The sequence below is a fragment of the Coturnix japonica genome, chromosome 6, assembly GCF_054131305.1.
Source record: "Coturnix japonica strain WE chromosome 6, WE-NBRP24, whole genome shotgun sequence".
NCBI lineage: Eukaryota > Metazoa > Chordata > Aves > Galliformes > Phasianidae > Coturnix > Coturnix japonica.
Genome location: NC_140668.1, coordinates 23,104,679 through 23,118,443, shown reverse-complemented (window position 1 = coordinate 23,118,443; position 13,765 = coordinate 23,104,679). Strand labels below are relative to the sequence as shown.

Below are 13,765 nucleotides of genomic sequence, written 5' to 3'. Positions count from 1 at the left end.
TTAAAAGAACAGTAATCAGAAAGGGACACTTCATTAATAACTTTAATTATTTCCAAATCCCTATACAGGTCACAGCCCATTAACACCAAGGGCTTTCATTTCATATTAATGCAGTTTGCAGCTCTGTAAGTCACCCCAATGAAGAAGAACTTATTGAAAAAAAGTGGAAGGGAGGGGGGGAAGATGGCTATAAAAAACCTGGGCCTGTCTCCTGGCCTGAAGGCACAGCAACATGCTTCCCCTCATTATTCCTCTCCTCTCAAGGTGACAGATTTCACAGAGCACCGTACTGGGGCTGTGATCCAACTCTGTGCTCCAGGGATCCCAGCTGATGCCTGACGGCCCTGGTTCCGAGTGGTGGGATTCCCACAGCTCTGCACAGAGCCAGGCCTTCTGCTCGCACCACTTTCTTCAAGAAAGATCAAGTTTGCAATTGTAACACAGCATAGGGAATGTTTTAAGCTGCTAGTCTATACTTCTTCATATCAAATAAGGTCTGTCTCGTTCAAAGGATCTGGCCACTACTGGATTAAACCTTGAACAGCTGGATGCCAGCAGTCTTAGTGGAACAAAGCATCCAGCTGCACTCAGTGAGAGATCAAGGTAAAAGGAAAGCGTGCTCCCTCTGATTTTGAATATCTTGAAACCCAAGAGAGTTCCACACACTTCTGCAAAAGGCATAAGGCATAAGTGGCTAGGAAACAGCAATAATAGAAAGACCTGTGTGTGAGCACAGTCACACCTGAGAAACTGTCTGGTTTCATTAGTGCTGCAAAGCCTTCCTGAAGGAGAAGTTCACCCCAACATGTTTCCTGTCTCTGGGTGTATTGATCTGATATGCATTAGTGTGAGTAAACTTCTACCTCACACATAAAACATTGCTTCAGCAATAGCTGCTCTGTCGCCTGTGCCAAGCAGTCAATAAGAACAAAGGTTTGATACTTCAGCAGACAGTGCAGTCTACAAGTCACAATCATTTTGAAATTAAAGAGTTTTGATGTTGCTCACTGACAACAGAAATGAACCACAGAATAACCCAGAGGTGGTTTCAGCAATGTTGGAGTGACAGTTGCATGCAGTGCACAGTGTTTAGAAAGACAGTCACCTCATTTTCCTGGGTGAAATCAAGAGCATCTTCTCCAGATGCAAGCAGAGTATGAAGAATCCTCTGTTTCACCTGCTCCCATTCAACCAGCATTGATTCTCGGTGATACTCCTCTGCCATAGCAAAAGTCTGTTGAATAAGATATTGCATTAGGATACAGAAGATGCTTCTCTGGCATTCCTGTCATCACTGGTGTGATTCTAGCTAGCAGCCTCAGGTATACATCTAAGATAAAACCATTTTCTGCTTTCATAATGGAACATAGGTCTTCTCTACCCCTATAATCACTTCAACAGGGTTTTAAATATGCTTCAGTAATTACAGAGTAATTATATGTAAATAAAATAATTTAATAATGCGGGAGTACTATTCCTTATAATTAAGAAAACAAAAATATAAACAAGAGACTCAGTTCTAAAACCAATGCCCCAAGAGTATGAGTAGGGAAACAACGTAACCTCAGCGCTGGGGATGCAATGACACTTCTAAGCAGCAGCCTTGAGACAAACAACAGGAAGCATTTTTCCACACTGCATAATTCAGAAGGGAAAAAATCACTGCCCTGAACACGACATACCAAAAGCCTGAAGAGATTCAGGAACTCTGTTGGATGAATTTTGCATCCGACAGCTTCTATCTCAGAACATCCTCAGAACAATGAGATGCTCAGAGCAGAGGACAAAGCAGGGAAAGCCCACCCTGTATCATTTTTCCATCTAGATGGCTTAAGCATCGGTCCCTTTGGGGGGCAGAAATTTGGGCTCTACAGAACTCTTCTCTAAGGCTAAGAAACAAAATCCCTCAAAATCTACTTCTTTTGCTAAAGAAAAAATAAAAGTAAGGCACTTGCTTCTCACTTACCCTCTTCCTTGACTCTTCGATGGCTGACAGCAACGCATTGTCCTTCTCGTTCTTCAGGAATCCCTGCAAAAAAAGAGAAGCAGAGCATCAGCCACAAGGTACTGAAGGTATTCCTGTGCTAACATCAGATCTGCACTGTGCCACACAGCAGCTCTCCCAGTCCACTCCTGAGAAGTTTACAGGTCACTTTACTTCACTGCAGATACAGCAAGATGGCCATACAGAGCAACGGGAAAATGAAAACGCATTAATCCTGTTTTAATATGCATTAAATCCTAGTGAAATGTCCTGCTTCCATTCCCTTTTATCTCTGTGTTCCAGCAAGCGCCTCCCCTTGCTCTCCATTTGAGGGAGCTGGGATGAAAGCTAGGTAGGAGTGATATGCGAAGATAAGGCTGCTGGACTTGAGTAGGGTAAAAAGGAAGAAGAAAGGCTTTGACTCGGCAGCTTCAGGCAGGAGTGGAGCTCTGGGAGGTCCAACAGGAACTGTGAAAAAGCTTTGAAAGTAATCAGTTGAAAAATGATGGAAATAACTAAGCAGCTGGAGAGCACAGAGGAGAAGTCTATAGCATCACCTCTTTCCTTACATACAGCCAGAGGGGTTAAAAATTATTTACACTTTCAATCTACCACCGCATCTCAAAGCAGGTCAGATGGACGCTAATAGATTGGCTCCAATGAGCTGTATTGCCTTTGTGACCCATAGCAGAAAGCTCAAGATACCCTGAGTTTAGAGCACATAGCTGTGGGGTAAACTGCAGGAATACATCGGCAACAGATGGGAAACATCACAACCTGACTTGAAGAGCTTTATTGTACACTTCCACCAATTAAACTAAGCTAGGTGGCTTGCACTCCCAGATCTCACTTTAATCATTATTTGAAACAGGAAAAAGAGAAAAGAAAAAAAGCTTTTGCCTCCCCCTGAAGTAACCAGCTGTGAGTAACATCACCTCCACCAAGCGCTAATATCTTAACAGCCCGTATTCCTGCTCCAGAGATCTAACAGAGACTACTGACTACAGAAGGGAGCAGGAATCCAATGCACTGTGCTTTTACACCAGGGATTCACAGCGCAGCCTGCCAAGGAACAGCATTCAGGGTTTGCAGATTCATGGAGAGCACTGGGTTGTATTTGCAGAGCATGCCTGCCCTACGAGCTCTCTCTGCAGCCCCAAGGGCAGTGGTGACCTTACCACCAACTCACAGGCTGCAGCAAGGAGGGAGAGGCACACAGTACAGGGGTCCAAAGCAGTGCACAGCCCACAATGCAGGAGCTGCCCCCGTCCAGGGAGGTGCTGGTGACTGCGCAAGGAGCACTGGGGCTGCTCTGTATCCAGTACCCAAAGACAGAAGTAGAACAGATACCATTAGGATACAAAAGCCATTTCACAGACAGCAAGGGCAGGGATAGCCAACACAAGATCCACTCAAACCTCCTGGGTGAAATCCACCTTGCAGCTCTCGCACACAGGTTCTGTCACAGAGATGAAAATGAAACCATATCTTAATTCCCTGAGGCAGGTTTCCACAGAAAGCTCATGAAGCCCTAACACCAACACCCCCCCCTCCTGCTCCAAGCAGTGAGTGGCTGCCTGGTATTGAATTTTCCCGTGTTCCTGCAGTACACCCACATGCTCTCCCTGCACCTCGCTGGGAAAGGAAGCAGCACATCTTTCTTTCATCGCAGGCTCTGCAACGCCTGCTGCTGTATCCTAAGCTCAATTTGTACAGTATCTGCTAGGAAGATGTTTGCAAAACAGCAACACGAATGTGGAAATACACCCACTCTCCCACCTCCAGCTTCCCACTTGCCAGCTAGTCTCATTCTCAATCCCCATTTACTCCTGCAGATCTACCAGCACTCAGCATCCTTCCCCAGCACATTACAGCTCCTCTTGGATCTCTCCTTTCCCGTGGATTTCACCTTTATCTTCCCACCACCTCCCTCCCTCCCAGAGCCCAGACTTGGGCTCCCCACTCCTTCCTCCCACCTCCTGCACCCAATCTCCACAAGAAGACTTCCTGCTGATGAGCTCCAAGAGCTGTGTCTGTAGAGGCAACACAGGTGCATGCAGAGGACTCCCTGTGCAGCTCCCCATGGTCCTTGGCCAGCCCAGTGCAATTGCATGGAGAACATGACAGTGGGGGAGGCCTCCAAAGAGCATCAGTAAGTGCTTTGTGCAGCAGAAAGTGCTACGGCAGTGGCTGCGTATGACACACATTTTCAGATTTTCATCTACAAGGCTTTCTTACCTTTGGCTTCATTTGAAAACTAGCTTGGGTGAGGAGGATGTGGTGAGGGTAAAGCACCGCAACTGCACTGCCTGGGGAAACATCAGTGCCTGAAAGCAGCACTCTCCAACACACAAAGCAGTTGCTCACCCAGGAGGATGAGCTGAGGGGTGCCAAGGAACCAGCACTTGCCTCACACCAGCCCAAATTCCACAGGAAAACGTTTCAGGAACTAACTCATTATCGGTACAAAAGGGCACCAACACACCGACAGGCTCTTTTTGACAGGAGATTGAATGCATCTCCCATTTACTGCAGTAAATGAGGTTAGTAAACTCTCTTCTGGCTGATAGAAGTCTCTTAATTACTTCCATCAGCGAGGCCATACTTTCAATACTTGATCTTTGTATTCAAGCTGTCAAGAGAAGGCAAATGTTGCCAAATAGCATGCTGAAGCAAGGATGTTGATAGCGATGCTTACTTTCCACTGGCAGGGGAAGAAAGGAGAAAATGAAATTAACAGTCTGGGACCATTTCAAGTCAATTGCTCTTTGAAGAAAACATTTTCAAGGGCTGGATTTCCAGCAGATCCAGTGAATCCTTCAAAGGATCCACAGGGATGATGACTACACCACTAACTAACATCATTCTTGAGCAGTGGGAACAGCAGCTCCAGCTGAAGGCTCTGATGCAATTATCTCTGCCAGGACGTTGTTGTTTTGGGTTTTGTTGGTGATGCCTCTTTTGTTATTGTTTCCTTTTTAAAGGAAGGGCTGAGTAGGTCACAGCTGCATACAGATCAATGCCTTCACTCTAGTCTGTGTAACAAATTGACACCTTGAAGAGATGGGATGGAGCCTGAGGAAGGAATCCCCATTTCACAGGACATTCTCATCCCAGCAATATGGGGAAACGTGCCTTTCCCCATCTCATGTAGAAGTGTAAATGGTAAGGCTCACGTCTGAGCTCTCTACAAGCACTCAGTTGCAGGGAGTCAATGCATGCACCATTGCAAAGGATGCAACACAATCACAGGCAAAGCACCTTGCAGGAGATGAGCACCACCAGCAGCCTGGTAAGCTTCCTTAGTGCCTCTCTGTGCAAGTGGAACATGCACAGCATTAATCTGACATGGGGACAAACCCCCACCATTGGTGTGACAGCAATGTGACACTGAGAACTGAATGGTTCCTTTAATCTGCACTGTGTGGTGAGCCTTAGGCAAATACGCATAAGCAAAGTGCTTGCTGCTCTAGGCTAATACCAGCAATACAAGAACCTCATACGTTTTTGTGTTATTTTAGCAGTTTAGACTGCTTGATTTGCAAAACTCAAGCAGTTTTCACAGTAATCTTCAGACCGTAGCCGTGAACGCTGGATTTTGTTGCACTGGATAAATATCATCATTCCTTCTGGCCAAGATGGCAAAGCTCCAGCAAAAGGCAGCATGCTCCAGCAGGAGCAGAGCACAGGCCATGCTCTCTCCAACCATCTCCAGCTGGGAAGGTGCTCAGTAGAGGCAGAACCACACACAGCACTCAGCTCCTGCTGCAGCCAGGAGGGGCCAAACACAGCCAACAGCATATATATATATATATATATGTATGTATGCATATGCTGGGTATAAGTTTATCAGCCACCATACCTATTATGGCTGTATCTGCTTATTACAATATTTGTAAATGTTTATTCCATGCATTCTGTCTATCCCCTCCATCACACCCAGCTGCTGCCACAGCACTCTTTCCATCCCAGGCTCTGGAGGCCTCTGCTATATCACACTGAGATGCACAGGGGAATGCTGGTAGAACTGGTTTTAATGGGGACTTTCCAAAGTCATCAATGCTTTAATAGCAAAACATTTACATAACACTTTTTTTTCCCAACATAGAATTTTAAAATAAAGGAGCTCAAAGTGAGGTTCTACTCTACATACAATTATCATCCTTCACAGCATGGATCAGCTGAGGCAGTAACTGCCAACATAGCATGAGAACAGCAGGAGGAACTGCACTGCCTTTCCAGTGCCCCTCTCCTCCTCCCCATGCACTGTGCTCCTGCCTCCCTGTGATGCCCTGGGGAGTTCTGGGCCCACCAGCATCATGCCTGGCACTGGTGCTCTGCCATTAGGCCCAGGAGCACGGGGCTGCATCAGCACAGGAGCTGAGCTTCTCCAGCAGGCTCCCAAATGCTCAGTGAGTCACTCTGGGATGCAGAGCAATGGCCTCAGCCTGCCATGTGCAGCTGCAGTTTGCCCTTGCACTACAAGCACGAACCCTGATTAAAAAGCACAGACAGCAATGCTTTTCTGCCACCTTCCCCAAACCAGCACCATGAAGCCATGTTCTGTTTGGACCGCATTGTCTGAACTGTCTGAAATAGGTAATGGATCTCCAGCCCTTTGGGCCTGACTCACAATATAACCTCCCATTAAAATATTTACAGTACGCCAACAAGGAATTTCTGACCATCTGCTGGAGCACGTTATTGCACCTGCCCCACTAGCAGCAGGCTTCTAAAGGAACGCTGAGAAAATACATACACCTTGGTCATTGCACAGTCAAGCCCTTTGGTGAGAACCTCCCTGCATCAAGCAGAGCAGTACCTTGCACCAAGCCATCAAAATTAACTTCACTGACGACGCCATCTTCTCATTTCCTTCGGTGCCATTTTAGCACAGTGGTCGCTCTGTGCTCTCGGGCAGTGGTGACAGCTGGGTGCCCCCCAGTGCAGAGTGCAGCCCTACATCCCAGCACCCAGTAGTGAACCCTGACTGGGGGCAGAGGGAGCAGTCTGGGAGGCTGGGGGATAGACACAGAGCACGACATGTCTTGGGGAGCACCGACCAGAAGGGCAAGCTGTGGAACAGCTGTTTGCTGGTACCAGCCAGCGTCCCCAAGCCCAGCAATCCAGGTTTTAGAGCAAACCTTCACCCTGCCCCATTCCTATCAGCGTGTTCTCCTTTTGCTCACCTGATCTGGGGCACAGAACCTTGCCGTGCTGAGAAACAGGAGACATCAAGCTTTTTGGGGAGAGAAACAAAGCACGTTATTATTATTTGTGCATCTCTTCTTTCACAATCTCAGACACATAACAGAAATTAAACACCTTCAAGGTGGCACAGAACCCTGAAGACACAAGGGGTGCCTCCCAGTGCTGCAGGACAGAACCAAGCAAAAGCACCAGCCTGTCCGATGAGCCTGCAGCAGGCTGCGACCTCCTGGAAAAAAACAAGCAAGGAAGGAAAGCTTTCTGAAGTTAAAAAGAAACAAACATAGCCCAAGTCAGCCCCTCCTGCTGAAGGATTCTGCATCATTAAAATGATATTAGAAAAAGCTATGTCTGGAATATGCCAGTTACAACCACCCCATTTCTACCTCCTGGACACCCCAGCGCTCAGGCAGCAGAGCATTCACGACAACCCTCTGCTGCAACACCCAACCCCTGATGCCGAGCAACCTTTCCTTTTCTCAGCATCTCCCCATTGTGCTACAAACCTGCACTTCCGACTTCCCACTGCTGAGGGGGCACTGCCGACAAAAGGTTCCAACAGAAACACACACACACACCCCATGCCCACCCACAGCACTCATGGGGAATGAGGCACCGGCCCCAGGTGCTGCCCACAGCGAGCAGGAATCCCACTATCACGGAGCCACAGCCGGGTATTCATTGCTAGGACTCATGCTCCATATGCTCGTTTACGGAGCTCAGATGAACTCTGCCTCCCACTCACTTCAGACAAAGAGAAATAATTTGCACCAGCTCAATGACAGCGTATGGAGCTGCCTCCCACACAGGGACAGTTCCCTCCAGCTCCCCACACAATGCAGCCTCTTGCTCAAGAAACTGATGTATTGCTGAGCTGCTGCCAGGGCAGGACCCTTACAGCACAAGCAGCCTCCTTTACAACAAGCAACTTGCAGGCGTGCTGTGCAGCAATCTCATTTAGAACGGCTCGGGCACAGCTAACAATAGGAGAGCATAGGTGGCACACGGGCACCTGGCACTGTGCTGCAGGGCCTGTGGTGTCCCCAGCGGGAGGAAAAAGCAACCCATGCGATGGCCCTGTCCCCAGGGAATTGCTGGGGAGGCAGAGCCCAGGAGGCAAGCAGAGCTGGGGGGAAGGCAGACCTGCTGTGTGCGTGCTGCAGACCCCCACCCTGCCACAGCCACTCATCCCTGCTGCTCCCTCCACCAGGATGGCTCCTGGATTTCCCTTCACATCCTATTAACTTGAAGGAGAGGTGAGGTCTGGGCTGCAGACTCAGGTTGACTTAAAATAACACCCTGTCTCATCCAAGAAACTAGCAAAGAAAAGGGGGGGAAAAAAAAACAGCAATCCGTGGTACTTTTGTTGCTCTGATGAGTGGAAACATTTTCCAGCAAGGACGGTTCTCATCTCTCATTTTCATCCCACATTTGATATCCTCACTTCCAAATAAAATTCAGGAAAGTTCAGGGTGCCTCCTATATAAGCCCTAGGTGCATCTGCAGGAGCAAACGGTGACCAACATCTCTGCGCCACAATGAAAGCCAAGACAATTGCATCTCAAAGCAGTGTCCTTATTTCTATCCAAAACGCTCCTGTGGATGTTCCACAGCCTCAGGAAGAGACCAGGGGGATGGGGATGCTCAAAGTTACAGGGCTGTATTTGCCCTTATCAAAGAGCAGTGATGTCGGAGGGTCCCTGCAGCACAGCCCTGTGCCGGCTGCCCCACCCAGCAGCTGCTCTCAGCTCAGGGTCTGCTCCGAGCCACCCACCTGTTCTCCTCCATCACCCACCTCCCCCTTCAAACAGCCCACAGCAGCAGCACAAAGGAAAAGCAGAATGAAAGACACCTGAAGGAAAAGGCTCGCTCCTACCCAAGCAAGCTTTTCACCTTTGTCATATACATTCTGAAACGCACCCGTTCCTACCTGCAGATCTCAGTGCCCAGCAGCTACCAACCTGTCAGTGCCGGCTGCCCGCGCTCACACTGCTGTCTCTCTGCATTAACGCTCAAGTTTTTTGCATCTTTGAAATAAAAGAAGATCTGCCAGTCCTGCCAGGTTGGGACCAGGCGTCCTGCACTGCCATAGGAGCGCGGCTGCTCCCCACGGCTCAGCACTGCAGCTCATCTCCGCTTCCTCCAGTGGTGCTCGACTCAAACGCTGGGGAGCACCAGCCTGAAACCAGTAACTGCTGGGAGTACCAGTCATAGGTTACAGAAGGATATTTTATTGTTAGCGGGCTGTACCATGTAGCAGTCGGGAGGGGGTGAGGCAGACACAAGGCGGTTTTTTTTCCCCCAAGCCACCGCAATTACTCTGATGTGAATTTTTGATGACTTCCGACATATTGCACGGTTAATCATCGCTTTGGCTGTCACATTGGGTTAACGTGCAGGATGCATTTGCTGCATTGTGATGCAGCAGCGCAGCCACGGCTCGTGGCACTGGGTGTGAAGCTATTTCCTTTGCTGAGCTGCATGAATTTGCACATAGCGTGAGGGGTTGAAATACACGGCAGTTTGATTTTGTAGATCCTAAGAAACCTCCTGCCATTTTAGACCTGCAGCAGTCAAGCAACTGAGCATATTAATTGGTGCTGGTGCTGTTTGCAGAGAGCTGCGACTCCCTTTGTTCTGCTGCCTTCAGCTACTCAGTGGTTAAAAGCTGTAGGTGCTATTTACCTTAAGCATTGATCTCTTTGGTAGCTTTGCCCACAGCACTGAATTGTGAGCACACACCTCGGGCACTGCCATGCAGCCCTGACTGATACGTGCTCAGCCCAACTGCAACCGCCTCCAACGTGATATAGAAAGCACACTCATGGTTAATCAACGCACACCAAGAGTAAAAACACCCTGCTTAAAAACTACAGAGGGTTTATTTGCCAAGCACCACTTCTTCCCATGTGCTTTAAGCATCAAACCAAAAGCATAAGGTTATGCAAAACGCTAACGTGTGCTTTCCATTGTAGCAAATGGATAACCAATAGCAAAACAATACTGCAAGCAACCATGCAATTACAAGCGGGGATGTAAAACAGCAGAGATGAAGCCATGCTAAGAGCCAGTCACCCAATGATTAAAGTCAGGCCAGTGTATTCCAGCAGTCAGGTGATGGTGCCATCATTACAGTGCAGAAAGCCAGAGAAAAATCGAGAAACGGACCACCCCATCTTAAAGGAAAAAAAATTACAAGCACCAAAGACATTGGGAATGCATCTGCTAATGCAGAACACACTGCCATGAAGGAGGAGTGCACAGAACAGGGGCTGCGTGCCCTCAAAGCGTTACCCCCGTGGTGCCAGCCCTGAGAACACACACACACACAGCCCAATGTCCTGCTTGGGGATGGCTGCCTTGGTGCCTACTGGAGCACGGTGAGCATCCTGCTGCACACACTGTACATCACCACAGTACCCAGCCAATTCATAACTTCCATTTCTGTTTTAATTCTAACAGCACCGCAGGGGTGCAGGCTGCACACAAAGCACCAGTAAAAATGGCGCAGAATATTTCATATAGAGAAAAACCAGGCTCTGAATTCACATCGTGCTTTCTGATTTGGGAGCAATTCCATTTCTCAGCAGCAGGCTTTTAGGAGGTGCCCTGAGAACAGGGTTTACCCACCCCAAGGCACCACCGGGCACCTTACAAAGCACTAACACAGCACACTGGGGCTTTGGAAGCAGCAGACCTGATCCTCAGGGCTCCTGCAAGGAGTGAGCTCTCCCTGCTTCGACCCAATAAGCAGTGGACAGAATGCCTGAATCTTTGTACCTGGAGTCTCCAGAATGGAAAAAAAAAAGGTCCAAACCCACCAATGTTCTTAAAGGAAAACCACTGATTACTACAGTAAGCACACTGAGATGCAGAACTGCCCCTATTTCAGGGCCACCAATGCAGCAGAGTGCTAAGCCTGCACACGTGCCCATCACATCTACACTCAGATCTTACTTTGGGAGGAAAAGAGAGAAAACTACTGCTCAGGGTAAGTGGGTCACAGCTGAAGGAAGCCATAAAGGCTTCTGATTCGGAAGGAAAGACCATGCATCAGCCATGTGAACTGTGTTAATGCTTTTAGTTGTGACACATATTGGAATTGTCTGGACAACCCACATCACTAACTGCATGGTTTTAAGCAGGAGCACTTCACAGCATCAGAAGACCAACCATAAAAGGTATGTTGGATTTCGCAGTTTTTGTTGTTCTCAAAACCAAAACTCAAAGGCAAGAGGTTCCCTGAGAGGCGAGCAGAGCCCTCAGTCCCTGTCAGCATACAGGTGTCCTGTGCCCATAACACTGCCCCTGTGGATGCCCAGCTAAGAAGCTCCTCCCCTCCTCACTGCCACTGCCCCTCTGGGGTGAAGGAGAGTCCTCCACCATTGCTGCAGAACTGAAGTCCTGCAGCTGGGATGCCCACTGACACTGCCCAGTGCTAGCCAGCAAACACCAACAGAGATATTGCTGCAGAGAGTTAAGCAGCAGCAGGCAGCAACTTCCAATAAGTCTTTTTCTCTGCTGCTTCATCCCATGCTGCAGTAGCAGCAAATAGTGCACTGTCATAGCAGGGCCAGTGGGTGCCTTGCAGCACCTCTCCCTCTCTGCAGGAGGCTGTCAGGGCTGCCCAGCACTGAGGGTCCCTGGGCAGGAGGCAGCAGCACCAGAGTCCCCAGGCAAGGGGAAGGCACAGCAGAGAGGACTGCCACATAACCCTGCATTGCCGTTCCACCATCCATGCCCCACGTCCCAATGAGCAGTGTCAGTTGAATAGGGAACTGCTCTCCATTGGGCTGTCTGACAGCGTCACCGAGCTAACTACGGCCAGATTGATCTGAGAGGCAAGAGCAGGAACCAGCTTTAATTAGAGCCTTTCTAACAAAGAACTGAGAGTATTACCCATGCTCTCCCCATCGAGTGCTAATTGAGAAGGAAACGTTTAAACAAAGCGCAACAAGTGTCAATTTACCCTCAACTACAGCTAAATATCTACTTTTTATAATGTGCCATAAATATTCAAACCGTTTTCCTTCTTCAGTATTAAAAAGAATAATCACCTTAAAAAAACAACAAGAAGCAACTGGAAGCCAAACCAATGCCTCCACGTTACCACGGGGAGAGCTGACTGAAGAGCACCCTTTGACACAGGCCTGCAATGAATTATTAACTCCAGCAGAAGCTGCAGAACATCAGCTCAGAGCAATCACACGCATTCTCCCATGATTAAACCAGAACACAGTTATCAGTGCTCCTGCTCCCCACAAAATGCCTCTCAATTCCCCATCACACAAAGCCCGGATGGCACCACGCACACATCCACGCTCAGACGTGGGAACAGCAACAATTCAGTGCTTTTACATTTGTTTCTTCAGAGCTGTGTTATCAATTGTGAATGGCCTAAGAGAGCTCTGCCACTCCCCGCACTGCAGCAATTATACGTTCCAGTATCACAGCAAAAGGTGCCAGGAGGAAAAGACGGCACAGAGGGTTTAGCAGGTGCTCGAACACAGTGTGCATGTGGATGTTTGCTTGGGTTGGGATGCCACACAGTCCCACACATAGCACAGGGGCAGGGTGAAAACGGCACTTTAGATTTTCAGTAGGAAAGGAGCTAAATTTGTATTCCTTTAATTACAGCTGCCAGCTCTGCAGAAAGAATCACTGGAACTATTGCCCTGCAAGGGCAGTGAAACACCCACATGCACAAGGGCTGAAACCAACCACAGCAGCACACACCTGCTCTGTCTCACTAGCTGTGCTTTTCTCATAGCGCAAGCACAACTGCTATCAGTATTGGCATCTCAGTGGGCTTAATTAGAAGTCAGGCCGACTCTATTCAGGCCTTTCTGCTGCACTCATTGCATTAACATCCAAGTGTCTTCCAGTCCTGCAGTACTCAACTAACACCTGTCACATGTTGTTTGTTCCCTTCTCCCTTTCCTGGGGGAGTAGAAATGGCACCCACGGGGGGTGGTGGAACAGCTCACAACTGGGAAGGGAAATCCCCAGCCCTGGCACTGCCTCTTCATAATGAGCCTGTGCTGGCCAGGCCTGCTTGGTTCACGTTTCAAGATGATCACCATTACCATAGTGATTAAGCTGTACACATTAAGAGGTAGCTTAGCACCAGCTCTTCTCCAAAGTAACACTTCCATGCACGACTGACAGAACCTGAAAACAAATGAAAACCTGGCCCCTTGGCTGTGCAAATCAAGTTGTCTGGAAGGTTTTATCACTTGCAGGACACACTCATTCCTTCACCCAGCAATCCTCATCTTATCAGCTCAGTGTACAGAACATTGAGGATATATTTTCCTGCAGAGAACTAAGGGTCCACGTCTAGAGTTTAACAGAAGTGGAAGATGAAGGGATGAACGGCTTAACTTACCCTTATATCTCCTCCTAAACACGCCACACATCTTACAGCTCCAGAGGTTCAATTTGGCATTTTACAACTAGAAGACAGCAGCTAGTGATAATATTCCTTCTGCACTCACATGCCTTTCACGTTGCCCCATGATCCCCCCTTTGTACATCTCTTCCCTTTTTATGCTGGAAATGGGCAACAGCAGG

At 48.4% G+C, this 13,765-nt stretch overlaps 1 protein-coding gene across 9 annotated transcripts in view; it reads right to left on the bottom strand.

Annotated features, from left to right (window-relative positions):
- NUP93 (nucleoporin 93) overlaps positions 1-13,765 on the bottom strand; it is a 55,549-nt gene that overhangs the window by 22,291 nt on the left and 19,493 nt on the right. For 8 of the 9 annotated variants that reach the window (XM_085551660.1, XM_085551661.1, XM_015873836.3 and 5 more), the window contains 2 exons: positions 1,967-2,029; positions 1,106-1,234 (listed from right to left, as the gene is read on the bottom strand). In XM_085551660.1, coding sequence (XP_085407786.1) covers positions 1,106-1,234; positions 1,967-2,029 — 192 coding nt within the window. Of the gene's footprint in view, positions 1-1,105; positions 1,235-1,966; positions 2,030-9,153; positions 9,414-13,765 lie in introns of those variants that run through there. The other variant, XM_015873839.3, reaches the window with a different exon arrangement.